The 13,213-nt window shown below is 46.8% G+C and overlaps 1 protein-coding gene across 1 annotated transcript; it reads right to left on the reverse strand.

Annotated features, from left to right (window-relative positions):
* Positions 1-474: 474 nt before the first annotated feature.
* ISL1 (ISL LIM homeobox 1) lies at positions 475-10,186 on the reverse strand. Its single transcript, XM_077752891.1, has 6 exons — positions 10,159-10,186; positions 9,121-9,310; positions 6,171-6,430; positions 4,070-4,356; positions 2,699-2,866; positions 475-597 (listed from the first exon to the last, which is right to left on the reverse strand). The coding sequence occupies exons 1-6, from the start codon at positions 10,184-10,186 to the stop codon at positions 481-483; spliced, it is 1,050 nt and encodes a 349-aa protein (XP_077609017.1). The 3' UTR covers positions 475-480.
* Positions 10,187-13,213: the final 3,027 nt, after the last annotated feature.

Raw genomic sequence — 13,213 nt, forward strand, 5'->3', positions numbered from 1 at the left:
TTCAGCCAAGGAGGCCAGTTTTCTCTTCCTGCTCATTTGCTGGAGCTCCTGTTTGGCAAGGCAATGACCAATATAGAAACAGCACCATTCAGAATAGGATGGACTAGAAAATCTCTATTTCTGCTTTTTCTCTAGATGTGCAGTGAAATGAAAATGCTTTTTTTTGAGATCCTTGAATATAAATCCTCTACGTTTTAAAAACGTCTTTTTTTTTCAGTACTCCTAAGGTCATTGGATAGCGTATGTTGGGTTTGGGTTTTGTTTGTTGTTTAATTCTAGTAAAATCCCATGATTGTCTTCACAGTGTTGCTACCATATCACCTTGTCATTAAAACAGACTTCGTGCATTTCATGGAGCATTCATTCCTCGATTCAGTTTTCATTGACTGGGTCGTTAAATACTTTTGTTTCGGAGTTCAACATTATACTTTCCCACTTTCTCCAACAGGGAAAAAAAAAATACATCTGAATGAATGTTCCTCATGCCTCAATAGGACTGGCTACCATGCTGTTAGGTGTATCTGGGAGCTGAGAGGACATCGACGCCACTTCACTGCCAGTGGAATTAGAGCCCGGTCCTCCTTCTGAAAAATTCACCTGCACAGAAGGTGGAGAAATGAATAAAGGAGGCTGCGATTGTATTCCTAAAAGGATTATAAGCTTGTCCTATGTGTCTATGCATGAACAAGTGTTTGTGTATATAGATGGAAACGTAGATAAAGATATCCACATAGATAATTGAATTTCAACAGTCTTAAAGAAAGCCCTCAAAGAAAAGAACTTGAGAAGAAATCCTCTGGCTTTCCCATCTTTCAAGAGATCTCTGTTTTAACTGAAACTGAATTCCCAACATTATGTTGCGTTAAATTATTTAAGAACAAATGTGTTTCCCACTGTAAAATGGCATCGCAACTCTACCAGGCATGCTCGAAATAAAATTATCCTGCTGGCTACATGTTGCCCCGGGAGCAGGCGACTTCTCGGTCTCTAGGCATCAAAGCCTCTCTTCTGGAGTTGGAAAATCCATAACACACGCTCAGATCACTCAGATCGTGTGACAGGAGATTCAGAGGAGGCTCCACCGAACAATGATTAACTCCTCAGAGGGTTCACAGCGTGGGCTTTCTTCCTTGTTGTTGGTCCTGATGCCTTTTGGCCTTTCTCTGTCTTTCTCTTTCTCTCTCTCTTTAAATCAGGCTCTTCCTTCCGAGAGGAGCCCCATACATTATAACGTCATCGCATTATAAATATCTGGCTCCTTCTTTTAAACCGAAAGTATTGTGTTGCTGTTGGAAACCTTCTCCACTCTGTCCCCAACCCCCGCCCTCCTGCCTTGGCTTCCCTCCCACTGTTCTCATCTAACACGAAAGTTTTAGAAGGTACAAACACTTGGCTGTCCTGAACGCCCCTCTTACCTGCCTTCTATGATCGGGTTTTGCTTAAATAACACGTAAGATTAACCTCACTTTAAAATAAGTTCTTTTTCCTAATTCCAGAGTCTACCTTCCTTTCTAACCTATTGAACTTTCCCACGGTGAGGTTAAGGGGCTCCTCCAATTTATCTAGCCTCTAGACTGGCCCACTTACAAATGTAAAGCTGGGCCAAGTCCTTGCAACCACTGCCTCTGGCCTATGACCTAACTGTTGCCACAGAGAAAGAAAATGCTCTCCAGGTAAATGTGAGGGTGAAAAGCTAACCCCGACGCAAGTTTTATTTTCAAAGAAAGGAACAAAGTTTTTAGAATTGATCTTGTTTTATAGAACAAGATTCTATAGGACTGTTGACTCTTATAAGCGAAAGAAAATTATGTGTATATGTGTGTGTACATATATATATACACACACACATATATATACCATATTACAAAGTACATATATTTAATAATCTTATTTATCTTGCTCCTCAAGCTTTTTGTAGGCATAGGATGAGTTCATTTTCTCTTTTCTGGATGTGTAAAACATATTAATGTGAAAACAGGTTCTCATGTGCTGTCTCTTTGACTGGGAGAACTCATGCTTCTTTTGCTATATATACACATGTGGTTGTGTATAACGTCTGAACTCATACACTTAAAATGTTAAAGCAGTTCTACATCTTAGATTAAGATGGTCCTAGAAAGGAATGTGAGTAACAAAGTATCAATCATATCCTTAAATAACTGAACTCTTTACTGATATATCTGAAAACCGTACCCAGCCAAGTGCCCGCTGCTCATTGATAATAACATTGGTAACGTCTTACATCTGTTATTATTACAAACAGCTAGATTTGGGTCTTTAAATATACCATTCCCTAGGATCTGAGGCGAGAATAAATTTACTACTTGCTGATCAAAAAGTCAAGGGGATCTCTAAAGTCCCTTCCAGCTCCAAAAGTCTGAGATGTATGATTTTGCAACTCTGCACGCCTTCCCACACATGTCTAGTTTGTTTGATACCTTCAAGTTATCCCTCAAAGAAGGCCCGGCTGATAGGAAATTCAACCTATATGGTCATGTTATGAACTCACAGAAAAGACTCACAAGAGGTTTGTTTTCCTTGAGTGCTTAGCTCCTCTCACCAAGCCTCCTTCCTCTCTCCCCAACCCTGGGGCCAGGGAGGCACCCTCCCCCCCTGAATCCTTCCTTGTGTGACAGTTAAGCCAGAATCTTCTTTTTGTTGGAGATTCAACCTCCTGACTCCGAGAGCTGAGACTTACCAGTTGCTGAAAAGCAGGCTGATCTATGTCACTCTGCAAGGCGAAGTCACTCAGTACTTTCCAAGGCGGCTGGTAACTTTGCACCTCCACTGGGTTTGCCTGTAAGCCACCATCATGTCTCTCTGGACTGGCAGCCACCATGGGAGTTCCTGTCATCCCCTGGATATTCTGTGAATAGGCCCCCCCAACCCCAACATGTTAATGACCAAACTCCCTCCCTCCATTGTCTGCACAGGCTAAGCAAATAAACCCTGGCATTATCTTATCTATATAGTGGCTATTATTGACTCGGTTAATCTGCTGCATGTATGGATATTAGCCAGAGTGCAGTTTTGTTTTATTGTATTTTGTTTTTCTGTGGGCAGGACTAGGAGGTCGGCTTGGACCTTATTAAACTGAGTTCTATTCTGACTTTCTCCTTTCCCTGTACATTCACAGCATATCCCAATTCCCCCATCTGCTTTCACAGGCCATAGCATCACAGAAGCAGAAAGCTGAGGCAAAAGAGGCCCCCCCCCCGCTGGCAGCCACCAGACATGGTGGTTTTCTGGGCAGTTTCAGTTAGATTTTTGGTTACATTTTCTACAGGCCCTTCTCTTCTTCACAGCGCCAACCCCCACCCCCAAGGGTTTAGGTCTGGCGGCTATTGTGCTACTAGGCACTCACCAGCACTCACCAACGTGAAAAGTGCCCCAGCCCAGGCTTGGCTGGCCTGCCAAGTTTAATGACAGCAGGGGTTTTATGGCATTTAAAAATAGGGCTGAAGCGGTAAAAAGAAAAAAAAAAAAAGTAGCTCTTTAGTTTAACTCAATCAGGAGGCCTGCCAAGTGGCCGCTGCATGGGCCTGGGATGACAGTAGATAATAATATCTCTGGAAGCCGGGGCTAGACCTAGAGCAGAGGGTGTCCTGTTTTTGCAGGTCACCTTGGGGAACCTCGCTGACCTGACGGTGCTGGGACATGCCCAGAGGGTTGCCTGGGTGACCTGCCCACCGAGTCTCTGCATTAGACAGAGAACCAAGGAACTGTCCCTCTGTCTGGTGCCTGAGGAACCGACAACCTGGAAGTTGATAAAGTGGAGCCAGGCCTTGCTGCCTCCTGCCCATGAAGGGGTGACTGCATCCTTCTGGTGCCAGCCTAGGGGCATGGTTGAAGGACACAAGCCCACCCTGTGGGCCAGCACTGGGCAGGTGGCCTGGTGCCGGCTGCTTCTCTCCTGGGCGGGGTAGAGGTAAGGGGCTGCAGGCTCCTCCCCTGGAACAGGATGACACCCACTCTCAAGCCAACCTGGGAAGCCACCAAGCACCTCACACGCTTGCTCTGCTCTCCCCCACTGCCCCCAAGTCCCCTACCCGGCTCCAGGGCCACTCACAGTTTTGTCATTGGGCTGCTGCTGCTGGAGCTGCTTCATCATGATGCTCCGCTTCTTGTCCTTGCACCGCTTGTTTTGAAACCAGACCCGGATCACGCGGGGGCTGAGGCCTGTCATCTCCACCAGTTGCTCCTTCATGAGCGCGTCTGGCCGGGGGTTGGCGGCATAGCAGGTCCGCAAGGTGTGCAGCTGCTTCTCGTTCAGCACAGTCCGAACACGGGTGGTCTTCTCCGGCTGCTTGTGGACGTGGGGCCGCAGGGCCGGCTGCCGGGCAGAGATGGGCTCGGCTGCGAGGCAAGGGGCACGGTGAGGTGAGTGCCAGCTGCTCGCCCTCCCGTGCAGCACCCAGACAATGGCCCCTGCAGCCTCCACAGACAAAGCAGTGGAGGCAGAGGTGGGGACCAGGGAAGCAAAAGGGAGAATAAAATCTGGCTTTCTAGTCTGAGAGGTCAATGCTGAGTAATTCAGGCCCAGAACACAGCCTCCACCCTTGATCTAGCCGACACAGCCTTAGGAAAGGGGTGCACGTCTCAGGGGTAGTATCTTTCAGCATTAATTCTCTTTCCTCCTCGCCCTTCCTTATACCCAGACCGGGTCCAGGTTAAGGAGAACTCCCACCTCTAGACTCTTGGGCAAAGGGCACAGAAGGTACTCGGAAAGGAAACACAGTACACCCCGGCATCAGCCAGAGACACTACACCAGCCAAGAGGTATCTAATGCAAAGGCCGAAGGGAATTCTGCCAGAAAGACTTGAACTTCCTTCCAGAGAGGGCAATCGTGTCAAGGGGCTAAAGAAATTCAGTATTTCAGCCATCACTGCAGTCCTTGATCTTTCTGACTACTAATCTACCTGGCCGTTCCTGAGATGGGCTCACTCCATGCAAAGGAAAACCGAAACTGTAGAGCTGTCTACGCTCTAAGTAAATGACAGCTGCGAAGTGTTCTGTCTCCTGATTTCCTCTCAATATTTCCACTTCTGCTCTGTTTCCCCACAAGCAGAGCACAGGTTGCACAGGACAGAAACCTCCACTCTGGCTCTGCCCATGTGGAAGCTGGTCACACATCCCCCAGAACAGGAGTCTTAGAGCCTCCGAAAAAGCAGAGTGGAAGATCCGGGTTTCCTCGACATCAGTGTTCAGTGAGAATTGATACTTTAAAAATGCACCAGGTAGATCTACTCATGAGGGGAAGAAAGGTTGGGAAACATCAGCTGCCTTCTTAGGGAAGGCCTCTTCCTGGCCAACCTTGCTCTGTTTCAACTCTCCTTCTTGGGGAAGGACTCTCTGAAATGTACGGCACAAATCCTGCACCTTCCAGGACCCCTAGGGTCAGGTCAAAACCTACTGGGTCAATTTAGTGTTACAGCGACAGGCCTGAAGATGAAATTCTCACCAAATCACATAGAATGAAAGGTTTAAAGAGGCAGGCTCCCTTTAAAAGTCAATTACTGCAGATTAGCTTGTTGACAGTTTTAAATCACAGCTCTGTGCAGTGGCCTGAAGTTATTAAGACTGTTATCTTTCCCCCTCCATTCTTTCACAAAAGTCTAAAAATAAATTTTAAAAACGTTTCAGAGTGTGGGCCAGTTGCAAGGAAAAAGGATCTGAGGGGCTGACTTAAGGCCCCCTCCGCTTCCTTCATTGGGTTAAAGGAGGAAGCTCCGGGGGCCCAGAGCTCCACCCCTTTAATTAGGCAGCGGCAGGAAGAATACCTGGCGGGAAGCTGAAGCCCATTTTCAGTAAGCCGAAGTTTGGAGGCCACGGTGAACTGGAAGTCCTGTCTGGACGTGTGTGTACACGTATGCGCAAGCGGTGTACATTTATGTGTACCCACATATAGACACACAGCCGCGTAGGTGTGCTGGCAGGGGGGCAGGGGTGAGTCAGGGGAGGCAGTGAATGCACTGAACCTCGCGCCCAAGAGCGAAAGCGCAGTGCCAGCTGTTCCCAGAACGCTTCCTTAAGCTGCCTGCCGCTGCGCGGCGACTGCCCTGTGGCTGCCAGGGCTGCTGCGGTCGGGAGCCGTCCCGCCGGCCGGGGCGGCGCTGGCCTAGCCTGGCACCAGCCTCCCCCAGCTGGCCTCCCTCCGGGCACGGAGTACCTGCCATTTGCAGCGGCCGCGCCGGGTGCAGCGGGCTGAGCGGATCCCCAGCGCCCAGGCTGGCCCTCTCCACCACGTCGTGGTCCGCACGGCAGAAGAGCCCGTCCTCCCGAAGCGCGAACTCGTCGCCGGGGATGAGCTGACGGCTGCAAGCCACGCAGCGGAAACACTCGATGTGGTACACCTTGGAGCGGGCGCGCATCACGAAGTCGTTCTTGCTGAAGCCGATGCTGCACTTGGCGCATTTGATCCCGTACAACCTGCGCGCGGGGGGAGGCGGGGGGGAGCGGGGTGAGAAACACAGAGGGGGTCACTTCAAGCGGGCATGGCCCGGGCCCCAAACTGCACAAGAGCCCAGCCACAATGCCCTGGGACACTGAAGTCAGCATCCGCTGACCAGCTGAGAATGGGAGGCTAGAAATGATTAGGTTTCTCTCTTCTCCTCTCCCCTCCTTTCCTTTCCTATGAACCTCGAAGCCTCTGTCCGCCGTACCTACCAGTTCAGAACAGCCGCAAAATAAAAATGTTCGATGTGTTGAAACCTGGGCCTCTGTAACCCTTACAGTTGTCGGCAGAAAGGAGTCCTGGGCAGCTCTAGAGCCACTGGCCCCACACTTTCGCCTTCCTACCCCCCAATTTCTGCTGCCAGAAATGTCTCTCAAACTGCTACAAAGAGTCCTTCCAAGAGAAAAAGAGGTTAGGGGATGAGACTGTCAGCGCATTCGTTTGTAAATATACACAAATGCACAAGCAGAGTAGCAAAATGAAACCTCTGAGGGTTTCCAGATCCCCTTCTGCACAATAAGCACGTCGTAGTCTGCCTAACTTTTTTCCTCTGGCAACACTGTTAACAGAAAGTTTTCCTCTCCGTTCTTTCTTTTATTATCTTTGAAATCTGCCCCTGCTCCCTCAATCTTTTTCAAGTTATTGAAGCATCTACTTCTATTTCAGTTTGCCTGAGAACCACGACCAGCCAGAAAAATGAAAAGACCCACTTCTAAGGTCTTTCTCGCTGCTGACCTTTCCCTACAAGGGACAATCCTTGTCGGTTCCACCTAGGGGGCACTACCCTGGCCCCCTCTCCATGTATCAGTAATAACACAAGTGGGGGCATTCCTACAAACAGAATGGGCTGGTGGAAAAAATACATGGGGGGGGCGGGCACCTCGCTCCCCCAAGGGAAGCAAGGCATTAAGAAACCTTGTCCCCCATTCTACTTTTAAAAGGACAGTTCAAAGGGACACATGCACAAACACACACACACAACTGAAAGAGAGAGAGAGTGAGAGAGAGGAGGGAAAAGGTAAAAGCAATGGGCTCCTTTTATAAATGTGTATGCAGAGTTAGGTACAGGAAGGTCTGTATGCAATTGAGCAAGACCCTATCTCCATAGGAGGAAAGATAGTCCTAGAGGTGCAAAGTGAGCTCTCCCTCTCCAGAATCCTAAGCTCACACACTAATCAAGTAAACAATGAAAACGTCTCATTTGTCTGAGGTTAGAAGGTAGATTCAGAAGTTTTTCCTCCCTCCGCCTACTCTATGTGAGATCTTCCATTTCATAGGATGAGGACTTTACCTTGCCTGTGACCAAACAATTTGGAAAATCCCTCCCCTTTCCTCTAGTTCCCCACTTCCCCTATTTCCTCCCACTCTCTCCCTGCAAAGTATTAATACCCCCCCAATTGCTCAGTTTTACTTATCAAGATTATACTATTTCATGATTTTACAATAAGAAAAAGTGTTAGACATTAAGTGGACAGGTAAAAATTGTGACTGCATGCTTAAATCTTGACTAAACTTTAATAAAAGTTCTCAGCTCCAGAAATTCTGTAACTTACAAAAGCCAATTACTTATTAATAGCCACTGGAGAGTTTTTAATATATATACATACTTCGATATTATTTAACATATAGTGAAGATGTTAACTCTTCTGTTTGTTATTAAAGCAATAAAATTTTCTTTAGGAATTCTACTTGCTTCCTAAGGCAGAAAATGAAATTTCTGACATATAGATACCCAGGTTAGAGAAAATATGAGATTTGTGAACATGAAGTTTACGCACAGAATAAACTGAAAGAGAGAAAAAAAAAAGAAAACTCATAAAGTTCCCTGTGTGGTTTTTTTTTACTAGTCTTGCCAGTATGGGCAATTCACTCATTTTATCAGTTACCAGATTTTAATGTGAGAAAGGAAGCTGTTCAATTATCTAAATATACCAATTGTTCGTAGACAGATGATGGGCAATTTGATCTGCTCTGTCTAATTCATCAGCTCAGATAAGATAAGAAAGAAAAGATAGTCAGATGTCACCAAAGGGTTAATATTTAAAAAGATTAAATTTCCGGTCTTTTTGCTGGGAATATTTGGGTCGGTTTTGAAATTTTCCAAGAAGGGACTCTTGCCCTAAAAGTAAAAGGGGCAATATTTCTATTTGCACTTTCAAAGTGCACTTCTAAAATCCTTAGTTCAAACTTTCATTTTGCGTATTGCAGTGACATTTCCACAGAAATTGTGAGTTACTAATGAAATACCCAACTATGAAAATAAATGAATAGGGAAAAAAATCCGCATGATACAATAAAAACCGACCTTTAAGAAAGAAAGTTTAGAAACCCCAAGTTATCCATCTTTAAATTTGTTTGTTTGTTTTGGAAGGGGGGGAGGGTAAAAGAAGAAAATAATTTGAGCATCACAAATTCCAAGAGCAATTAAACGAGCTTCACGAACACACAATTTATAAAAGCCATCATTTAGTTGTGGGGGTCCCCCCCAAACAGTGAAATAAACAGAATAGTTTAATTTATGTAACACATTTAAAGGGCAACTTTTGCACACTGGACCCCACTAAGGCAAACTTCGCAAAAAGACAAAGCCACATCAAATAATAAAAAAGGAGTAGGGAGAAACAGAGAAATCTCAAAAATTAAGGAAGCAATATAAATGGCGTACCTGATATAATCTCTTTTACAGTAGGTTTTCCCATCTCTAACAAAGCAGGTACAGCTCTCGTCCAAATACTGATTACACTCCGCACATTTCAAACATGCCGCATGCCATTCCAAATCCGGAGAAACCCTCAGAATATACTGATCGTGAATCTGATTGCCGCAACCAACACATAGGGAAATCAGACGTTTTTCTGAAATGAAAATAAATACATGATTGACTAACCGTTTACTTCCTACAGAGATAAACACACTTTTAGTGTCGTTCTCTTAAAGGGCGTACTCTGGGAGTTCTTCCCCCCCTTTCTTTCTTCTTCTTTTTTTTTTTCTTTTTAAGAGTATTGCACTTTGGGATGGTAATTGAAGTGTGCCATCAAAACCTTGACTCATTTTTTTAAAAAGGAGGTGGAATATATGTAAAATGCAGATTTGAACAGTCTACATTTGTAAGCCTAGCACGCAATCAAACCCGTTCATTTTGTATTTCTTTTTCCTCCCTCCTCCCTCTCTGCCATAATCATCGGGAAAGATTATGGATAAGTCAAGTCAAAGAAAAGGTTTTGACTAGAAGCGTTAAGTGAACGCTTATATTTTTCAGGAAGCACGCTCTTAAATAGCACATAGGACTGGATATTGTTAGCAAGAGCAGGCATCAATACAGTTGTCACTCGTTCTCTTTTGCAAGTCTAATGCTAATTCACATCTCCGGGTATTGTATGTACAGGCAGACCTTTGCAACAGAATAACCTTCTCGGAGAGCTCCACATTCCCGAGGAGGAAACCACCGCTTAGCACCAGAAGGCTAGGGTTTTGGAGGGCACACAGGCGAATTCAAACACAAGGTACGATCAGTCTCCCGAAGATCAGAACCGACAGCAAGCATGCAGGCGTGGCGGCAACAAGGAAAAAAAAAAAAAAAGCCACCTTTTCTCTCTCTCCCGGCAATGACTCCAACTCTGAAGAGCTCTTGGCACCCGAGCTTGAGAGAGACCCGCGCACAAGAACAGCACACCGAGCCCCACAAGGTAAAATAGCCTCTTACTTTTTGGTGGATCTCCCATGTCTCCCATATCTGTAAGAGGGAGTAATGTCCACAGTGAAATGGTGGTTGTACAGTTGGTGAACAGCCCTCAGAGAGGATGCTGGAGCTGTGGCTAAGTGGGAAAGAGTGGCCCTTGGGGTTGCCAAGGCTGAGAGAGCCGCTGCCCGGCTGCGCCGCGCCCTCGCGGATCCGGGAGTCCAATTTAAGCCGGCGGAGTTGGCGGAGCAGAGGCGCTGCGGCGGCGGCGGACTCGGCGCGGCTCGGNTCTTACTCAAACTTCTCTGCTCCAACTCAGCTCCATCGCCATTGGTCTGACGCAGCGCGCGGGGACGTCAGGCGAGCGCCGCGCCCATTGGCTGCGGGGCGCGCGGCGCAGCTGTTCTGATTATCATATTTCAGCCTCGCCGCCGCCGTGCGCCACTGACCGCTCGGCGAGCCCGCGGGAGAGGATTAGGGCTCCCGAGGCAACTTGCTGCGGGCTCAGGCCGCTCTCGCCCGAAGCTCGGGCTGCCCGGCGGCTCTGGCTTCTGGCTTGCCTCTCCTCCTCCTCCTGCCCCCTCCCCTGCTCCTTCCCGGCCGCGCCGCCGGCGCCCTCGCCTCCTGTCGCGCCGCTCCTCGGCCCTGCGCTCCTGGGGCCCCCGCGATCCGGCTGGCCGTGCTGCGCGCGGGGCACTTTTCTGCCGCCGGTGGCGAGTGGCTGGTGGGTAGGTCTTCCTGATGACGAGGTCCTTCCAGAACTCTAGGAAAAGGGGCGACTTGGAACAGGCCGTTGGGCTCGGTTTGGGCTGGCGCGGTGGCGCGCAGCTCCGGGCCCGGCTTGGCTGCTGGGGAGGGGGAGTTCCCGAACCGGCTGCGCCTGGCGCGCTGGGAGCTGCCTAGTGGGAGAAGAACCGGGAACCGGAGGACTAGACCCCCAGGAGGTGTTCTCTGCTGCTACCCCAAACCCCGTTACCCACCGACCTCAGGTCCCCCAAAGGCTGGGGCGGGAGGGAACGAGCGCTTGTGGTTGCCTTAGCGGAGAATCAGGTTGGGAGCACGCAGGTAAAATCAAGTGGATTCCGCGGACTCCTGTCTCTTCTTCCGACCCTTGAGTTCTACTTTTGCAGTTTTAACGCTCGCGTTTGGAAGCGCACTAACCCGAAGCCCGAGAGAGAAATGACCTTCCAGTAGTTGAAAGTTTGTAAAGCGGTTATCTCCTGGCCAGTTCCTCTCTCTGCTGCCCTCCGGCCCTTTGTTTTTAAGCAGACGTGTGCAATTTGCCGCTGGTGTTTCTGTCATTATAAGGACACAGGTCTCCATGTCTCTAGTCTAGAGATTAAAAAAAAAAAGTGTTAGTCTAAGGGCGCGAGTAGGGAGAGATCTGATACTGAAGAGCGGTGAAATGCCTATTTCACTTCACCGGGTTTGTTTATCTAATACTTTTCTCTCGGGGAAACAACCTGGAGAGAGAAGAATGTTGGCTCCAAGTCGCCGGTGACCTTTTTGAATAATTTGACACGTTCCCGTCACCCTTTACAGTCTCCCAAAAGCAAAGTCACAGGAAAGACCACGAAGAACACCCACACGTCTCCCAGAGCGTCTAAATAGCGTTTCCTTATCTAATGGGACTGCCAGTTTTCTCCTAAAAGGTCCATAAACCCAAACAGTAGAAGGCTTAATTTCGGTGTCTTGCTGCCGCGGCGAGAAAACCCAGTGTGAGAGCAAACTCCTTTCTTTGTACTTTTCGCCAGATTTAAGCCTTGATAAGAGCGGTGAGCTCTCAACTGGCCTCTATGGCTCGGTTCGCACGGTTATGCTTTTCTAGAGCGCAAAGGGAAGCGAAGATGTTTGAGTTTCCTCCTGACCGAACCGGGCTTTACCAAGAACACGTATCTGTTTCGTTTTGTTTTCTCTCAAAGAAGAGTTTTAACTGGATCTCATGCTTTCTATTTTTTTTTAAGTTTTATAAGTTAGCATATGTGTGTGAAATTGAAAGTTGGAATAGACATAGGTTGATAAATTTATCAGGTTTTTGTTTAAAAATGTGTTTTGTTTAAAGTTTCTAATCTCTTGTATTATATGCATGGAGCCTTTTGTCAGGCTGCTTTTGCAAACTGATGCTGGTAATCAAAACACAAGCAAGTCTTCCTGATATAAGGGCATGTTTCCCTTATAGATAACCAAGTTGACTCTAGTTAAAAAAAAAAAAAAAAGAAAGAAAGAAAGAAACAGATACCACTATAATGCCAGAAAGGAAATAGTGGGTTTTAACCAATCATATTCCATCATGCTACCTTTGTAACATGGAATTAAACAACAGAAGCTACCAGAAGCCTGATGAGATCCACAAAGCGCCTTCACTATCCATCCTCCTTCAAATCAGTCACACACAGTGTGATATTTTAGCTTCCGAAACTAATAACCTATTCCAAAGAATTATTACCAATGATGGTAGCAATTCCAAATAGAAAAGCTGGCATGGAGGAAAACCTTTACTACTGGGCAATTTTGTCGTAATGGTGAAAACACGTTTTCTTTTTCTTTCTTTTTTTTTTTTTCAGCCCACACGGTTAGTATAAACAAGTATTTTCTTAATAAGTTCCTAAGCCGATAGAGGTGAGAATCAAGCAGAAGATACTCCTGTTAAGGGAGAAATTTGAAGAAACCCACTGATAGGTGGTTCCGTGATGGGTGTGCTCTAGAGTTCTATGTTTATTGCTAATACATTTTGCGTTAAAATCGAAGTTAGGGGAGCAGCCATTATTTTTTCACTTCACGTTGAAGCTCATATGGGACCACAGATTATTCTCCTGTTGCCTTAGCTGGTTACTATCTGTGCATTTAATGTATCAAATATATCTGTAAAAAATATTTGTAATGTTTTTATGGAATATAACAAAATTATGATTAGCAATATTTTCCCCCCGTACTTGATCACAGGAGCGACCTCTTGTGTTCAAAGGGGAGATTAGACCCTCTCCTGACAAAAACGGACTTATTTTGACCTTTGCATCTTCTGTTAGGTCAAAAATCTATCTTTGAAAACAGCAATTGTGTGAATCCCCTGCTGTGAGCT

This window comes from Crocuta crocuta, unplaced genomic scaffold (assembly GCF_008692635.1).
Source record: "Crocuta crocuta isolate KB4526 unplaced genomic scaffold, BGI_CrCroc_1.0 scaffold409, whole genome shotgun sequence".
Classification (NCBI taxonomy): domain Eukaryota; kingdom Metazoa; phylum Chordata; class Mammalia; order Carnivora; family Hyaenidae; genus Crocuta; species Crocuta crocuta.